Source organism: Scleropages formosus, chromosome 12 (assembly GCF_900964775.1).
Source record: "Scleropages formosus chromosome 12, fSclFor1.1, whole genome shotgun sequence".
NCBI classification, from domain to species: domain Eukaryota; kingdom Metazoa; phylum Chordata; class Actinopteri; order Osteoglossiformes; family Osteoglossidae; genus Scleropages; species Scleropages formosus.
Window position 1 is genome coordinate 2180244 of NC_041817.1, and position 16222 is coordinate 2196465.

General features: G+C 45.5%; 2 protein-coding genes across 6 annotated transcripts in view; one reads left to right on the plus strand and one right to left on the minus strand.

The window, feature by feature from the left end:
- Positions 1–1966: 1966 nt before the first annotated feature.
- On the minus strand, positions 1967–4563 carry LOC108927924 (ropporin-1-like protein). Of its 2 annotated transcripts, none has more exons than XM_018741556.2 (5): positions 4511–4563; positions 2832–2940; positions 2545–2706; positions 2267–2448; positions 1967–2095 (listed from the first exon to the last, which is right to left on the minus strand). In XM_018741556.2, exons 1-5 carry the CDS (start codon positions 4561–4563, stop codon positions 2029–2031), a joined length of 573 nt encoding a protein of 190 aa, XP_018597072.1. In that variant the 3' UTR covers positions 1967–2028. The 2 variants fall into 2 exon arrangements, with proteins under 2 accessions (XP_018597072.1, XP_018597071.1); XM_018741555.2 differs by lacking the exon at positions 4511–4563 and adding an exon at positions 3212–3470.
- Positions 4564–4991: 428 nt separating this feature from the next.
- The window catches only part of LOC108927929 (kalirin-like), a 156612-nt gene continuing 145381 nt past the window's right edge, over positions 4992–16222 (plus strand). For 3 of the 4 annotated variants that reach the window (XM_029257014.1, XM_029257012.1, XM_018741574.2), the window contains exon 1: positions 4992–5083. In XM_029257014.1, coding sequence (XP_029112847.1) covers positions 5017–5083 — 67 coding nt within the window. In that variant the 5' untranslated portion in view covers positions 4992–5016. The remainder of the gene's footprint in view (positions 5084–16222) is intronic. The other variant, XM_018741575.2, reaches the window with a different exon arrangement.

Here is a 16222-nt window from a genome sequence, read left to right on the forward strand (position 1 = left end):
AAATGATTTTAACATAACTTGCAGTTTACAATGTTAGCTGTTTCTACTGATAAAAATCAAGTTAAATCTATATTAAGGGTACATGATTTGTACCCTTTCCTACAACCTGACTTTGCACTCACTGGCACCTCAACTTTCAATCACAAGTTATTATATATGTAAGAAAAATGTATTTTTTAAACTGTTGTTTTTTTATTAACCTCAAATAACTTAAAATTAATATAGAATCACTGAAAATAAACATGTTTCCACAGCCTCCTCATCAATCTGAGTAGCTGACCAAGTCATCCCATAAGCAGATGCAGTGTTTGTCAACTTTTGGCTACTTTCAGCTTTGTTTAATGGCGGCAAAATGAAAAATAAAAATAACTCAGGCATCCCTTGTATTAATTTATATTATTGTTCTAGGTTCTATAAAAGTCTCCGATAAAGCTGTAATGAAATAAAATATTACCTTTTTATTTCAGAAGCTTTAACTTTGAAAAACATTAAAATGAAGACATTCATATGTAGTTTCCACAAACTCATATTTTATACTGATTGTTGACAGATTCATAATTGTTCTTATAAAATGTGTTCAAAATTTGTCATCGTGTTATTTATGGAGGGGCGCAGTGGTGCAGCGGGCAGCGGGTTTGACCAGGTTCTGCTCTCTAGTGGGTCTAGGGTTTGAGTCCCGCTTGGGATACCTTGTGATGGACTGGCGTCCCATCCTGGGTGTGCCCCCTCCTCCTCTAGCCTTACGCCCTGTGTTGCCGGTTTAGGCTCCGGCTCGCCGCAACCCCACTTGGGACAAGCAACTTCAGACTGTGTGTGTGTGTGTGTGTTATTTATAAGGGACACTCACAAGCACTGTGGAAGCCAGCTGGATGAAGGCAACCTTGCCCTCCTATTCTGTTTGACTGCATTTTACTGCCACGTAACAGCTGGTAGTAGAAACAGATTTATTTTTCACCACAAATATGAGAAAATGAATAAGTGAAAAACATGCAATTAAAAACATAATAATATGTAAAAATGTATCTTTGAAGTTGGGGGGGGGGAGGGTGCAGTGGCGCAGTGGGTTGGACCACAGTCCTGCTCTTCAGTGGGTCTGGGGTTCGAGTCCCGCTTGGGGTACCTTGCGACGGACTGGCGTCCCGTCCTGGGTGTGTCCCCTCCCCCTCCGGCCTTACGCCCTGTGTTGCCGGGTAGGCTCCGGTTCCCCCGTGACCCCGTATGGGACAAGCGGCTCTGAAAATGTGTGTGTGTAATATGTAAAAATGTATCTTTGAAGTTGGGGGGGGGGAGGGTGCAGTGGCGCAGTGGGTTGGACCACAGTCCTGCTCTTCAGTGGGTCTGGGGTTCGAGTCCCGCTTGGGGTGCCTTGCGACGGACTGGCGTCCTGTCCTGGGTGTGTCCCCTTCTGCCCTGTGTTACCGGGTAGGATCTGGTTCCCCGTGACCCCGTATGGGACAAGCAGCCCTGAAAGTGGGTGTGTGTGTGTGTGTGTATCTTTGAAGTTTTGTAAATTGAATTTTCAAAAAATAATAACTACCTGGTTTCCTCATATGCTGTGTGTCCTTGCGACTCTGTGACTTGATACATTGCACAATATAGACAGATATCTACTGAGAGAATAGTTTGGACTGTCTCTGTATAACTAAAAATAAACCCAAAATTTTCATCAGTTTTTGAGGAAAAAGGGACATCAGATGAAAGAGGAAAAGATGTATTTCGACAAATGTTATTGGAAATGGTGGGGATAAGGGTGTGGCGGTGCAGCGGGTTTGGCCTGGTCCTGTTCTCCGGTGGGTCTGGGGTTGGAGTCCCGCTTGGGGTGCCTTGCGATTGACTGGCGTCCTGTCCTGGGTGCGTCCCCTCCACCTCCAGCCTTGTTCCCTGTGTTGCCGGGTTAGGCTCCGGTTTGCAGGCGGTTTCAGTCAATGTGTGTGTGTTATTGGAAAGAGTTTGACAGAAATACAGCTGTTTAGAATGCTTATATTTATTTGCATAAAATCTGATAAACTTTTCATACTGTCACCATAACTATCCCAGGCGAACTTTGCAGGTATCAATGAAGTCAGACACCTTCACCATGCCATTTGAAGATTTTCTGTAAAGAGAAAATTAAAAAAAGTAAAAATACATTGATACTCATTTGAAAAACAACAACGACGACAAAACTAATAATAAGACGAAGAATACATCCAAAATGTCTTGTGGCTTATTAAAGTTTCTTTGCATTCCAGATATTTTCTAGGCAAAGACAAAAGACATTACTAACGCTTTTTTGCCCAGGTACGCGAGAGCCTGGTCGATCTGTGCTTCTGAGACCTCTCCGTCCATGGTCGCCAAGTAGGTGTAAAGGGGCCTAAATGTGTCATATGGGACACTGGCTTCTAAGAGCTTGCAGCCAGGTTCTGAGTTCAGTATGTAACAAATGTGAGCCATTGCATTTTTAATAGTCTGTTGAGACATAAGGAACAGGAATTAATCAGTGCTGGTAACAAAAAGTGCACCGGCACTAAACCACGGGAGTCAAGTTTTGTCATTGCCATTTACCCCGCCAATATAGCTGCAGCAGAGAGCAAAGAACTTCATCCATTCAAGCTCTTCCCTGAAGCAGCCCACGGAGAGGATGTGCTGCAGGTGGTCCTCTGCCAGGCTAAAAGATTTCCACATGCTCTCGAGCTCTTTCCTGCTCACAGTTTCTCGTTTTTGAAACTGAAAAGATACGTAGCAGCGGTGCAGTGATGAGAGCCAAGGAATGCTGAATCAGGTCACTCCCGACTGTTGACGGGATTGAAGACGTTGTCAGTTGTAATTGACGCAGACATTTCAGATCTCACCTCTTGATGAATGGCGCTCAGAGTTTCACGTGTTAGATCCACGGAGGTTGGTGTGTCAGGAGATCCTCTCACTGGCAAAGGCTTTTCCTGCGTCAAAGCACTGAAATACCTAGTCGAGCATCGAAAGGACATCATACATGCATGGACATTGTGGATATTCAGACATCATCCATATATCAATATCAATATCAGTATCAATATCAGACATCAGACATGCATGGACATTGTGGATATTCATACATCATCCATATATCAATATCAATATCAGTATCAATATCAGACATCAGACATGCATGGACATTGTGGATATTCATACATCATCCATATATCAATATCAATATCAGTATCTTTCAGTTCCGAGAAGAACGTGTGGAACTTACGAGGTGGACCATTGAATAAGGTCCTCCGGCTGCGTCCTGATGGCATCTTTAGTAAACCGCTGTAAGATCTCTGTCAGTTCAGATGGGATAATTAGCTCTTTTTCCGGCTCGGACATTTTAAGAATGAAATAGAGTAAAGGCAGGAACCTGAGATGCACCTAGCTGACCTATAATGAAAACTATTTAGGCAGAGTTGACGGTTCACAGTTTAGTTGCTGTTGCAGCGCAGTGAAGAAGGCAGGACGTGAGCGTTTCCCTGGTAACAGTAACAGTTTGGCATTCTGGCGTGTATATGACGCGTTTCTATTGTGACGTTTCTATGACGTGTTTTCGACGTAACGTGTCCCGTCTCGAAAAGCGCATCGACACAAGAGGGCGCTGTTTCCATATTTAGAGGAAAAAACGCGCGAGTGACGTCCAGCGTTCATTCTCCCCCAATTTGAATAACGAATGAAGTCGATTGCGGTTATTTAGTGAGAATAACTGCTGGCATTCATTGCCAGTCAATGCGGAACCTAATGCCATGGGGAGCTACATAGTAAAGAAGTGTGAATTTATCCAAATTATGTTTTAGACGTGTGTCAGCACAGCACGTGAAATTCATACACGTTATAATTATTTAGTTGATAGGTGAGACGGAACGGTGGTTATTATAATGCTGTTTTAGTATTTTTAGTTTTTTGTTGCACGAGATCCAGTCCTAAAACTAATACACCGTTTTACTAGATCTCGGCTCCCACTTTAGTCTTAGATGGACGTTGAGGGTTGTTTGAAATTAAAAAGACACACTCATTTTCTTGTGTTTCACAGAGCGACATTTTAATATTATGCACGTTCGCGCGGCTACTGGTGGAAACAAAAGAAAAGGTGAAGAAAAGGACGAAGAGCCAGGCTTAACAAGATTTGTTATAACAACTGCTTTGTCGTATACACATCATCATGTTATGTAGTGAGAAAGAAAGAAGAAGGACTGGGGAAAAAAGCGGAGCGTGGGCTCGACGATGCGGAGTGAAATGTTGTCTTTAAAGTCAATTCAAGGTGAGAATCATCATCATGTCCAGCAAGTGTGGCTCGTGCGCTCAAAGACAAGTCAAGTGGGACAAAATGAAGGAAGCGAGGAGCAGTGGGATGCGATGGGAGGGTGCAGTTGTTGGGAGCATCTCTCTCTCTCTCACACACACACAGAGCAGCGCTGCTTCCACTCGAATGGGGCTCCGCTCGCTGCAGGACGCATATACAGTAATCGCCAAAGTGAACCGTCGCATCCAAAATCACGCACGCACGCACGCACGCACCTACCTCTCCGCTCGCACCATCGCCCCTTTAAACCGCTGCGGATTTCCACATGACATCACTAACACTGACCCCCAGCGCCGGAGGGACACTCCCGCGTGCGCGTGAGCGAACGAGCGAGCGAGCGAGCGCGAGTGTGACTGTGAGTGTGCGTGCGCGCGTGTGTTTTGTCTCCCCGAAAGGATGCTGATGCGATCGTTCGCGCACCACCATCCGACGGCCGCTGACTGACTGTCGGGAGAACATGTGAGAGCAAGGCGGGCTGACGGGGACGCGCGGGGTGGCGGCGCGCCTACAGTGCGCGAGCCGGAGCGGAGCCGCTGGAGCCCCGAACAATAGACGGGCGATGCTGCGCTGCTCTTTGTACATCGCAACGGGCGCCGCGAGCCGCGCGGACGTGGACGCGCTCGTGCGCTGAGATTCGCATCACTGGATTTACACACTAGTAGACTCGTGCTTTTCTCCTCCTCCTCCCAGAAAGCAGCGGGGAAGAGCATAACAAATACAGTATCATGAGTTCAGCAGAAGCAGCCGAGGAAGGACCGACCGACTCGGACACGGACTCCTTCTTCAAAGCAGGTAGGAGACCCACAACACACACACACACACACACACACGTCTCAATCTGTGCCCCCTCAGTGTCAACGCCTCCTTGGAGCCGAGGTGCAGGATGATGCTCGGTGTGTCACACTCACTGACACCGCAGTGGGGAATCCAGACACACACACCCCTGGCATCACTGCCTTCACACACATGGCCTTTGTAAGACACACTGCAAAGGCAGCAGTGTGCTGCTGTTACACTGATCTTACTGGAGAATACCAAATCCAGCAGCGTTCCGGAGTGCAAACATCCTTCTATAAATCAATGTATTTATTCACATGATGAATTGTATTCCCTGGTATTCGGTGACAATGCATTAAACCTGGCTTTTTAACACAAAGTACAGCTTTCTATTTATTCGTGTGACATTTCCAAATACATGGCATCGGTAAATTTGTGATGTATAAATGCAGGTGGCTGGAGCTGAGGGCACTTTGATATTTACCTCACACCGTGTCAGTGGTTGGCCGCATACGCTTCATCACTTTCCTGCGAACGATATTGACTTTGATTCTGTGTAATTCATCGAATTTTCCTGCCGCACGAAAATGTATACGTATCGTCTGTAGCTGCTGGCACTATTTGTCCATCTACCTGTACGTGCTCATTCATAGTGGTGTGTGTGTGCACCTATACACACGTTTATTTTACCACTGCTGCTTTTCTGAGGCCGTTGCAAAAAATGTCGAAATGAGTCGACCAGATGCTGCTGAGTGTCTCTGCAATTTGGAGTGCGAGGCGCTGTGTGGGGTGAGAAGGTGACTTCCCTGTTACTGCTGTGAGGATGCTGTGGGCCTGCACCGGCCCGGCGCTCGCGTGAAGGGCAGGCGTCTCGCTGCCTGTCTCGGATGAAAGGCCGTCTTCTGGAACAGCAGGGAAGGGCTGGTGCTGCCTGTGATGCCGAGCGGCATCGGTGTGGACTGTGCCGCCCTGCTTGCCGTTCCTCTCCAGGGCCTCCGGTGCGCATAGGAGCACCTTGGCTCTGTTGTGTAGGGCTCTCGGGGTGACACTTGATACACCTGTTTGTGATCCTCTCTTTTATGATGTTTCTATATAAATAACCATATAGAAATTGCATTGTGCTATAGCTACATCTTTTAATAGATTAAACACAATACCGCTTTGCAGAGCATACGTATCCAAAATTACATACATCAATGATGCAGAGAAAATCTTTGATAGAATTATGTTTGAAATCCCATACACCTTAGGGAATGAAGAGGTCCAGAAGAGCAGTTCAGGCCTCATGATGCTAATGGTGTCACTTGGTGCCCAGTACATTTACGTTTATTTATTTAGCAGGTGCTTTTCTCCAAAGCGACTTCCAATGAGCTCTGTGTAGTATTGCCGGCCCACACACCTTCTTCGCCAAGGTGACTTACACTGCTAGATACACTACTTACACTGGGTCACTCATCCATACATCAGTGGAACACACACACACACTTTCTGTCAGTTGTTCCCAAAAAAGATGCTGGGTGCATGAAGCGGTTTCTGGAGATCCATGATAAGGCTGCTTTGTGTCATAGTGCTCCTCTGCGTGTTTGTGCATATTTTATATATTAAATATTTTAACAGTTTGGTATTTTAAATATTTTAAACAATATTCCTAAACATATTCCTGTGTCAGATCAAAACGTATTGAGATCTGCGCGACGAATATTGACTCACTCATCAGGAAGCGGTAAAGTCTGTTTGAGTAACAAATGTCAACAGCAAAATGGAGTTTTTTTTCTAAGTATATATCGCTGCACATGTGCCAACCTGCCAAGCAAGGAGTTTGTAAGTGGGCCAGAGTGTATGCAAGGAAACTGCTTACTCGGTGTTTGTGACCGCAGATGTATACCAGGAAGGGGGGCACAAACCGAACACGAGCGCACGAAAGCGCTGTCTTTTGTGTTTGGGTTTACTGTGATTTCTTCGTTTACCTACTTTTCCGTAACAGACTGAGCGGCTACAAGTCACAGATGGTGAAAACCATAAAAAGTATATGACACGGCTCTGGTGATGCATTCTGTCCGGGGACACCTGCTCCCGTTTGACCGTTTGACACGATCAACCATCGCCGATACCGGCATTGATATGTGTTGGCAGGCCTAGCCCCCGGCGGCGGTGGAGAAGCATCCCTGCTCCATCCCAGCCGAAAACACCAAGCAGCGTGCGGTGGGGGAGGTACGGGTAGGAGGGAGAGGGGGGGCGCAGTGTTTTGCCCTGTGCAGAAAGACATTATGTGGCTGAACGCACAGTAATCCATTCATAAAGCGTGCCTGAAAGGCTGGTAAAGTGGGTTTTTGCGCTGAGCCGCACCGGACACTTCCAGGCTGGTTATTCGGGGCTTAGAGGTAGATTAACCTCGAATGCAAACTTTAATTCGCCTTCCCCTTATTGCACGGTGGCCTTCGGGTAGTCCTGTTCATGCACAAAGGAACGCAACTTGACCCTCTCTGCCCCCGAAGCTTCGAAGAGCCCGTTTCTTATTCATTCGGCTCCTCGACCGCATTGAAACGAGCGAGTGCGGCTCGTGGAATTCGCGGGCAATCCTGTTTGGCCCGCTGTCCTGCTCTTCAGCTTTGAGTGCTGCATTTGCTCGAGGGACCCGTCATCGGTCCCTGTAATGGCCGTGCTGGACTGGCAGGCGGGAGGCTGCGGATCGATATCTGGGTGGCTCCGCCGTTGCTGTCGGCACCACAGGGCGCCGGCTGTGCAGAATCCGCTGCTGGAGGGATGCGTCCTTATTGGACGCCTCGACGACTTCTTTTTATAATTAGATAAACGTAATCAACCGGTAGGTTTAATGTGTCGACGTCGGTGCTTTGCGGTCGTTTTGCGCACGCTCGCGTGCGTGCGTGTGCGCGCGTGCGCCCTGTGGTGTGGTGCTCCTTTCACTATTCGAATATGAGCTTCTCTGTGTGCACCGCAGATGTCCACAGTGTCTGTGACATGTGTGTGGGCTGCAGCCACTTATTAAAGCAGCTGCTGTGGGCTTTAAGCCCTGAGGAACTGAGCGGCCAGGAAGCTTCTAGGTTCAAGCCCAGTGGATGATTTATCTATAGGCCTGGTCCAGGGTTTAACAGCTGTCGCTACGAGAGGGGTCACGTGACCTGTCCGGGTATGTCCGAGGGTGAAGGGGTCCCTAGCACCAGGAGACATTTGGAGGTATCTTCGTAGCGAGAGCTACTGGGACTCCAACTTGCTGCCCCCCCCCGCCACGAGCTATAGTACCCTTGAGCAAGTTATTACCCTAACGTTGCCCCAGTAAAAGTTACCATGCTGTATTAACAGGTAACTTAACATTGTAAGTCGCTTTGGAGAAAAGCATCGGCTTTATAGTTTATCCCATTAGGGTCACAGCGCTTCTAAGATACTTCTAATTTCACTGCATTTCAGCCAGCAAGGCTTCTAACAACCAACAAGAGATACCTTTCACTTTTAAGATATCTTGTATGCCACCGCGGCTTTAGCAGAAGGGAAGCAAAGAGAAGTATCTGGCTGTGCAGCATGTCTTAACTAATAAACAGTTTGTTTGTGTCAGTGATCCCTGCAGTATGTAAGAAGTTGGTGTAACTGTGCTGCTGACTGGACTTCGCCAGTTACTCTCCGGGCTACAGGCGGCATCCTCCAGAACGGGCCCAACCTTCCGAGCTGAAAGGGGTTTTGGAGAGAGCGGCTGGTACCACGCTGGCAGCCCTGGAATGGAGAGACCGCTCCTCGCGTCACGGTCGCCAGGAGGAACAATGGAGGCCTGGCCCCCCCCAGCGCTGCCGGTGGGGGACAATAGGCGCAGTCGCCCTCCCGCTCCTGCTCTGGTCGCGCACTCCGTCTGTGCAGCGCTGGGAGCGTGGCAGATGGCTAATTGGGCGACACAAACCACTGGGGCAGCAGGGAGAGAGTGGGAGAAGATTTGTGGGTATTACTGAGTCATGATCTGACATGCAATTGAAAAGCAAAGAGAGATGCCCCCCCCCCCATCCCCCCACCCCCAACACTTGCCTTTAAGGCCACGGCCTCCTCCCTCTTGTGTGGCCATATGCCATCTCACGTGGGGTGACGGGAAGACAGGGGAGGTAATGGAGTCAGATCTTATTAGCTGAAGCAGCACATCCATTACTAAAAAAGGGCCTTTTAAAGAAATTGATAATACGGCTCCCGCAGGGCTCACGTTCAACATCAGGGCGCGCGACAAACAAATCTTTATTTTGGTGACATTGCAACAAAGGTTTAACAATTTTAAAAGGACTACATTTCATTTCTAATCTGTAAACTCCAGTTTTGCATGCTGTGCAGTTTAAACTTCTTCCTTATCGCCCACACAACAGAAAAAAATTCCAATAACCTGCAGCACTTACTGTGATGCAACACTGTAAAATGTGGATGACTAAATCTTACACCATTAGTAGGTAATATTGAGGGTTGCAAAGCTTCTAAATCTTTGTGCACTTAATGACGTTCCTAATGAAGAGATTCTGTTTAAAAAAACCAAAACCAAAAAAAAATAATCTACTGCGGGCTTTGTGACATGCTTTTACCATTTATCACCGTGGATATCAACAGATTTGTAATCACAGCTAGGAGTATTAAAAGTATTCCCACTAATGTATTAGTCCAACATTTTACATTGAAGAGGATCAGCAGGAAAGGCTTATGCAATGTAGGAAAACGGTGCTATGGTATATGACATTTGATGTTGGTCAACACAGCTGGATTTTTTTGAAATGGCAAATGGCCTCCAGATCCCTTCTGGAAAAAAATAAATATTTTGGCATTTACCTTCTTGCATGTTAAAGCTTTGATGATTTGAGATCTTTCGTAGTTATTCACCGCACATTTGAATGAACCCTTTTTGCAGGTCCCTGTGCAGTCATATCTGTAGTATGTGAGAAAATTAAAAAAAAAAGAGAAAAAGCACTAAAAGACTAATGTGTTTGGGTGCCAAGAGCTACTGATCTGGCCAGCTTGGTATGGGCTTACAGGGTACAACAGGAGACACACCTCTGGGGATTTGGCAGCTCTCGCAAGGGACAAGCATGGAAATGCTCTTTTCTGTAGTTCCCATCAGCTCCTCGTGCCATTTTTGCATGGACAGTGGTGGGGCGGCTCTGTAGGGTGGGCCAGATAAGGGCCCTCACTTATACCTGTGAGTGGAGGTTGCAGGTCATAGCTTGGAGGGGCATCTGGTAGTGTACTGGATAGACCTACTGCCTTTGGCTACAAAGCTTGCAGGTTTGAATCCCACTTTTGGCTGTAATACCCTTGAGGCCTGAACACCCTCATCAGCAATGCAGGTTCAGCGCCTTTGCACACTGGGTACTTTAGAGGTGCGAATGTAGAAGCTGTAGAACTGCAGGCTGTGTAACACCTGAATAGAAGCAAGAGAAAAAAATTGTAATTGATAACACAAATATTGTGCCAGGTCTTTTATGGCTGAACTAAATTTGAAGAGAACTGCTGTGGTGCGGTGCCCAGACTCAGGCTATTCAAAGCCGGGTGCCTGAGTGCTAATATTAGGGCAAGCAATGTAGTCGTTAAGGTCCCGGGAAGGGCCGTGCTGCTGTACTCTTGCGGAAAACGCTTGGATGTAATTTGTAACTTGGAATAAAAGTGTCTGCTATAAAACAATATTGGTAGAGGATGCAGAAAAAAAAACTGCAGGGAGCAAACAAACAGCTGTTTACATACATCAGAAGGCCCAGGCAATTTACTGTCAAAAACAGTGTTGGTGTAGTATCTAATAGTCATAATGATGCTAATGTAACCTAGGAGTTATAATGTAACAGTAATGGTGTTTAATAGTATCTAATAATTTCAGACTAGTTGGTTATTTTTGTTTTTCCAAAACAGCAGCAAGATAAAGAGCAATCTATCAGGTGCGTTACTTCAGAAATTTAAAAGTCCGGTGCGCTCTTGTCTGATTGTGCCGAAGAACAATAAAGGCGTCCTCATCCCCTTGTAGGTGGAGCAGCTCAACTTCCCCCCACTGCAAACACTCTGTGGGGCAGAAATGACTCACAGTCAGCCACAAGGTCACATGGGATGGAGCTGGAGTGCACTCATAAATATTTAATCTCCCGCTCGCCCCGGCCTGCTGTACTCCAGCGCTCTGCAAGACGGAATGAAAAAAGCAGCAGCGATTTCTGCTGCGGTCGAACCCGCGTCGCGCGACCGTGGGGCTACGACAGAACCGCGCGCATCTGCATCGTCTCGGTTTCTGTTGCGATGAAACAGACGACTCTTTAGGGAGAAGGTGGGCCGCTTCGCTTTAGGTCGGTGCGAGACCGCCGTGTGATCCCCGCGGCGACTCATTTTCTCTGATTGCCGGGTTTGTAAGCAGCGGGAGACGGCGGGAATTCCTGAGACGCGGGAATGGAGGATTATGGATTCGGCTTGGTGGGGGGGTGAGGGTAGGGGCTTCGGATACGATCCTCAGATAGCCGGTCGAAAAGTGCCGTGTGGTGGAGCGGAGCACGCCGCGTTCGGCACGCTCCCGCGTGGCTGGCCCGGTGTCAGCACCCACACAAAGCATGCTGGGAAGGAGCCTGCCTGCCCTAAGGACGATGCTCTCTGGATCCTTTCATTAACAGTGCCTAGGAGAGGACGGTACTAAAGGACAGTGAAGAAGACAGCAAAACACATAATCTCTTTCCTTGAGTGCATTGGCAAAGAAGTTATTTTCAGAAATGCTGGACTTTGGAGTTTTGCAAACCATTAAGGGTTTTTCCCCCTAGAGTCCACTTACAAGGTCTTTGTACCCGGGCTATAGCAGCTGAAATAAGTAACGGTCGCAATGTATGGAATGTGTGTGGGGTTAGGGCCGAGATATCGGGCAGAAAAGTGCTGGCTGTAAAATGGCATATTTCCTTCAGCGTTGCTGTCTCAAGGGTTGTAATTACAGGCTATTGCTGTGGCAGGAAAAATAAATCTCACAATAACTTTACAGGGGGGAGGATGCCACTTGTGTGAGGGGTCTGCTGCGAGTGCTGTAAGCATTAAAAAAGCAAATGAATATTGTTGAATTGATGTGCAGGATTTTGTTTATTGTTTTATTTTTGCAAGAAAAAAAACAGAGCTTGTCATTTTCTGTGCTGAGTGCTGACATACTTTATGTATTCATGGGATTGCTTAACCGCTGTGTCTGTTGCTGAACAGCTTTCATGTCTCTTCTTCTCCAAATTACGGCATTTTCAGAGATTTATGTCCTCCATTCCAAAGAGAGCCAAGCCCCACTTGCCTCTTGCTTGGCTTTCTCTATTTAACCCTTTTTCTTGGACTTCTCGCTGCATGGTCACCACTGGCCATTCAACTGCACCAGTCCCTGTTTATTGCGGCTGGAAGCGTGTTGTGCCGATGAGCCTGCTGGCCGGTCTGTCCAAGATGTGATTGCGACAAAGGTTCGCTCGACTGCAGACTTAATTATCGTTCACGCCACAGCCGGCGACCTCAGTTGCTTGTTTAATGTAGGAAAGCCCGGGCTTTATTTGCCACATGATCCCTAACGTGGGACAAGGCACACTTCCCCATTCAGACCCAACGATGAGAACTCCGTCTAGGGGAATAGCTTCACTGATATGTGCATTACCATTTTGTTCTGGCTGCTGTTCTATTAGCATTCACAACAGGCAAAATTCTCCCACTGCTGTTAAACATCGCGTTAAGATATGTAAATTTACAGTGTGTTGTGAAAGGCAAGGAAATTACAGAGTAACAATATTCAGTTAACATTAAGACGGTTGCTCAAGTGATTTTATGTTATGTTTAGCATCTTCTGTATCTAGCATCCCTGTAATTGTTATGTACTGCGAATATTTTATTACTGTTCTGTCTGTCTGCATCTCAGTAACAGTGTTTTTTATGTTATATACGGTCCTTTAGCAATAACGTTTATGCTCCAGCTGCAATTTACGCAAGGTAAATTTGAAGCAAATTCTCTAAAATAGATTAAATCAGATTCTCTGATTCCTTAATTAAGAGCCCAAAACAATTTATTAACTGTTCAGATCCATGTCCACCAGACATCAAAATGGCCAGTTACTCCAGGTCTGTAGAATTGTGGGGAAACACGCACCTTTTGAGCACCTGCCAACAATATAAAATAACCTGGCACATTGTATAATGGAAATCTGATCTTAGGAAAATAAATTCTGATTAACGGAAAAAGGTGATTTGCAGACAGAGTAGAGGAAACAGAAATCGAGAAGTCCCAGCAAATGCCTGCAGTCTGCTGTATAAGTACTTAACATCGTTTACCGTGTTGGTCTGTGATCTTCACAGGCTATACCTTGGCTGTTATGACGTGGTCTTGGTTATACTGTCTAGGTGTCCAAGGCCTATTTTTTCAAAATATATTCTGGAAGTCTAACAAATGATTCCTGGGTCTTTTAATGAGAGCTCAAGAGCTGTGGAACTATGCTGAAACAACATAGGTCTTAATGACTGAATACTGTACCCAACTTTGCCGCTATATAGACCTATACCATCCTCCTGTGTAGAACAGACTATAGCAGGGTTAAAATCAATGGGAGTGCTTGTCAGAGCAATTATGAATTAAGCGTATAAGTCATATTAACAGGTAAGGTCATGCACATGGCAAGCTATAAATATGATGTCTGCCTTACTGGGGTCTGTAGAAAATAGATCTGTGTTTAAGGTTGGTTTTAATAATGCCACAGGATTTATTTTTGTAGGCTATAATTACACACTGTCACGGATTAGAATGGGACTCACTGGATGCTTTTCCATATTTGTTGCATTCAGCTGCTAATTTGTGCACGTTCAACTTCATTAGCAACATCTGGGCTTAAATTCTCAGGGGATGAACTCTTTTCAGCATTATGAGGTGCTTAAGGCTCGGCCAAATTTGGGGAGGAACAAAACCAATAAACTAAACAAAAGAATTATACAAAAGCTAACTTCTCTTTCCCCTTTATGAGATGTAATCAGACGCATTGACGGGTCTGTTGTTTCATACCTTGTACGAAATATACATGCTGTAAGTGGAGATTCTGAATTCTTGTTCTTATGCTACACAAATATGGAGGTGTGTTTAGAACATATGTCATAAAGCATAGCACCATAATACACTGTTGGAGGAAAAAAAATCATATCTCCCCATGCTATGCAGAAATAGAATTTTGTACATTTTTGAATTTTCCAATTAAAATTTTCGAGAGAAGAATTAGACTGCCTTCTACTTTGAGCAGCATCCTGTTAATCATACATAAAGCATTTAAACAGCAGCAAACTTTCACAGCACCCCATCACCCCCTGTCCTCTTTTGCATGAGGTCCCAGTAAGAGCCCTCAAGAAGCTTGCCCAGCGCCAGGTTCAAGTCCTTCATGTGAACTAAATGCCAAAATCTAAGCACACCAAGCATTTCCCTGCAGCCTGTAATGGCACTAGTTGTTTCAAGCATCTGAAATGTGTGAATTTGTGAATCCATTGGTGCAAGAATAATATAGCATCAGTGGGAATCAAGTATTAATAATTGAGCCCTATGGCAAACGTTTCTTCCAAAAAGCACGATGATCTGTTCCTCATTGATGGCGATTAAAGGGCTTTTGGAGACACGTGTCTTCAGTTCGGCATTGGTGACTCCCGTACAGATCTAAGCTGACGTCTAAGGAAAAGGGAAAACTCTGGGTTTCCTGCAGGCAAAACTACCAGGATGGCTGATGAAACACTTCCGTTCAAAATTTGGCAACAGATGTCTCTGTAAGTTTTGGGACAGTGCTGTTTTGCACCGCAAGGCAATTGTTGTGGCCTGAACATAATTAATGCAGCCCAGCACAGGGCCATTTATTCCAAGTATCATTTAGCAGGCTACATAATACGTGGCAACAGCGTACAATACCGATCAAATAATTAGCATGATAAGGTTAATACATTGCTCCAAGTTCACCAACAAGCTAGTTCACAGTTTACGCTATGGAGATTATCAGTTGCATTGATGGTGAAATGAAGGGAGGATGTTTATTGAGTGCTAAATGTTAATAACGCTGTGTAGCTGTAGCTCATTGGATCTCACAGATTATTTCATTCACTGCATATCACAATTAAAGATGAGCACAAAAAGACATTCACACTAATATACATTTTGTATTCAAAAAGAGAAATGTGTGAGATGCTCAATGAAGAACTGAGAGTGATATGAACAGTGCTGAAGCAGACGAGCGCTGCGTTAATTCGGGGAACGTATGTTGAGGATTCGCAATGAGGATGGCAGTCCTGGGCAATCCTTGCTTTCTGGGCCCTCCAGAAGTAAGTGAACAGACATCAGCAGAGATGGTGGGTAGAGTGATCTCATTTTGGAAAATGTGAGATATATGTACGTTTAGTTGGTGGTAGTGGGCTGTCTGCACTGCCGAAGTGACTGAGAAAGCATGCATTTAGGCTCTGAATGCCCCTGGGTGAAGCCTGCGGTCCATAAAAGACTAGTGAGGTTTTTGTTCGTGTCGTTTGGCTGGTTGGAACAGATTGCATTTTCAGTGACATGTAAAGATGTTGTGTTTTTTTTTTTTTTTTTTCCCTTTTCTTTGCTCATAATTTCTCTTGGAATAAAAGTGGTCAATCTAGCTTCGACATAAGACTAAATGTTTTCCACAGAGAGTCTACACAAAGTGTTTATGTAGTGTCTGTTGCATTCAGTTGACCAGGTGCTCTTTAGCTCCCAGTCAGTTAAAATGACAGGACTGGTTTATTCCTCTTTTACTAGGTATTCTGAGCTTGTGCCCAGCAGCCACCGATTCACCTCCCGGTGGAATGCAACAAATGAATAATGGACTTGAATATAATGAAATGTAGTGATGGATTTAAAATGAGATTGGGGGAGGGGGGGGCTACTGACATATAGAGTACCTTAAATCACTTATGAATTCATACTGCTTCTTAGTGATAGCAGGGCAAATTAGCTCAGAAGTTTCTTTGATTCATAGTAAAAGACCTTTGATTTGTGTTTTAGTAACTATTAATTAAGTCAGAGGTTTACTTTCAATCTCAGTAGCCACCATAGCTGCATTTTGGGCTGAAACCTGAAAATTGTGACACAAAAGATATGAGGTAGACAGTGCAGTGATTAGGGCTCTTGCCTTGTATTCTTAAGGTTTATATTGTTATTATTCTAAG

Excerpts from the sequence above, each read along its gene's own strand:
- LOC108927924 (XM_018741555.2), bottom strand. The coding sequence starts at position 3,327 with ATGTCCGAGCCGGAAAAAGAGCTAATTATCCCATCTGAACTGACAGAG. Across the intron at positions 2,707-2,831 it reads TGAGCGCCATTCATCAAGAG|TTTCAAAAACGAGAAACTGT; the intron begins GTGAGATCTGAA and ends GTATCTTTTCAG. Across the intron at positions 2,449-2,544 it reads GCTGCAGCTATATTGGCGGG|ACTATTAAAAATGCAATGGC; the intron begins GTAAATGGCAAT and ends ATGTCTCAACAG.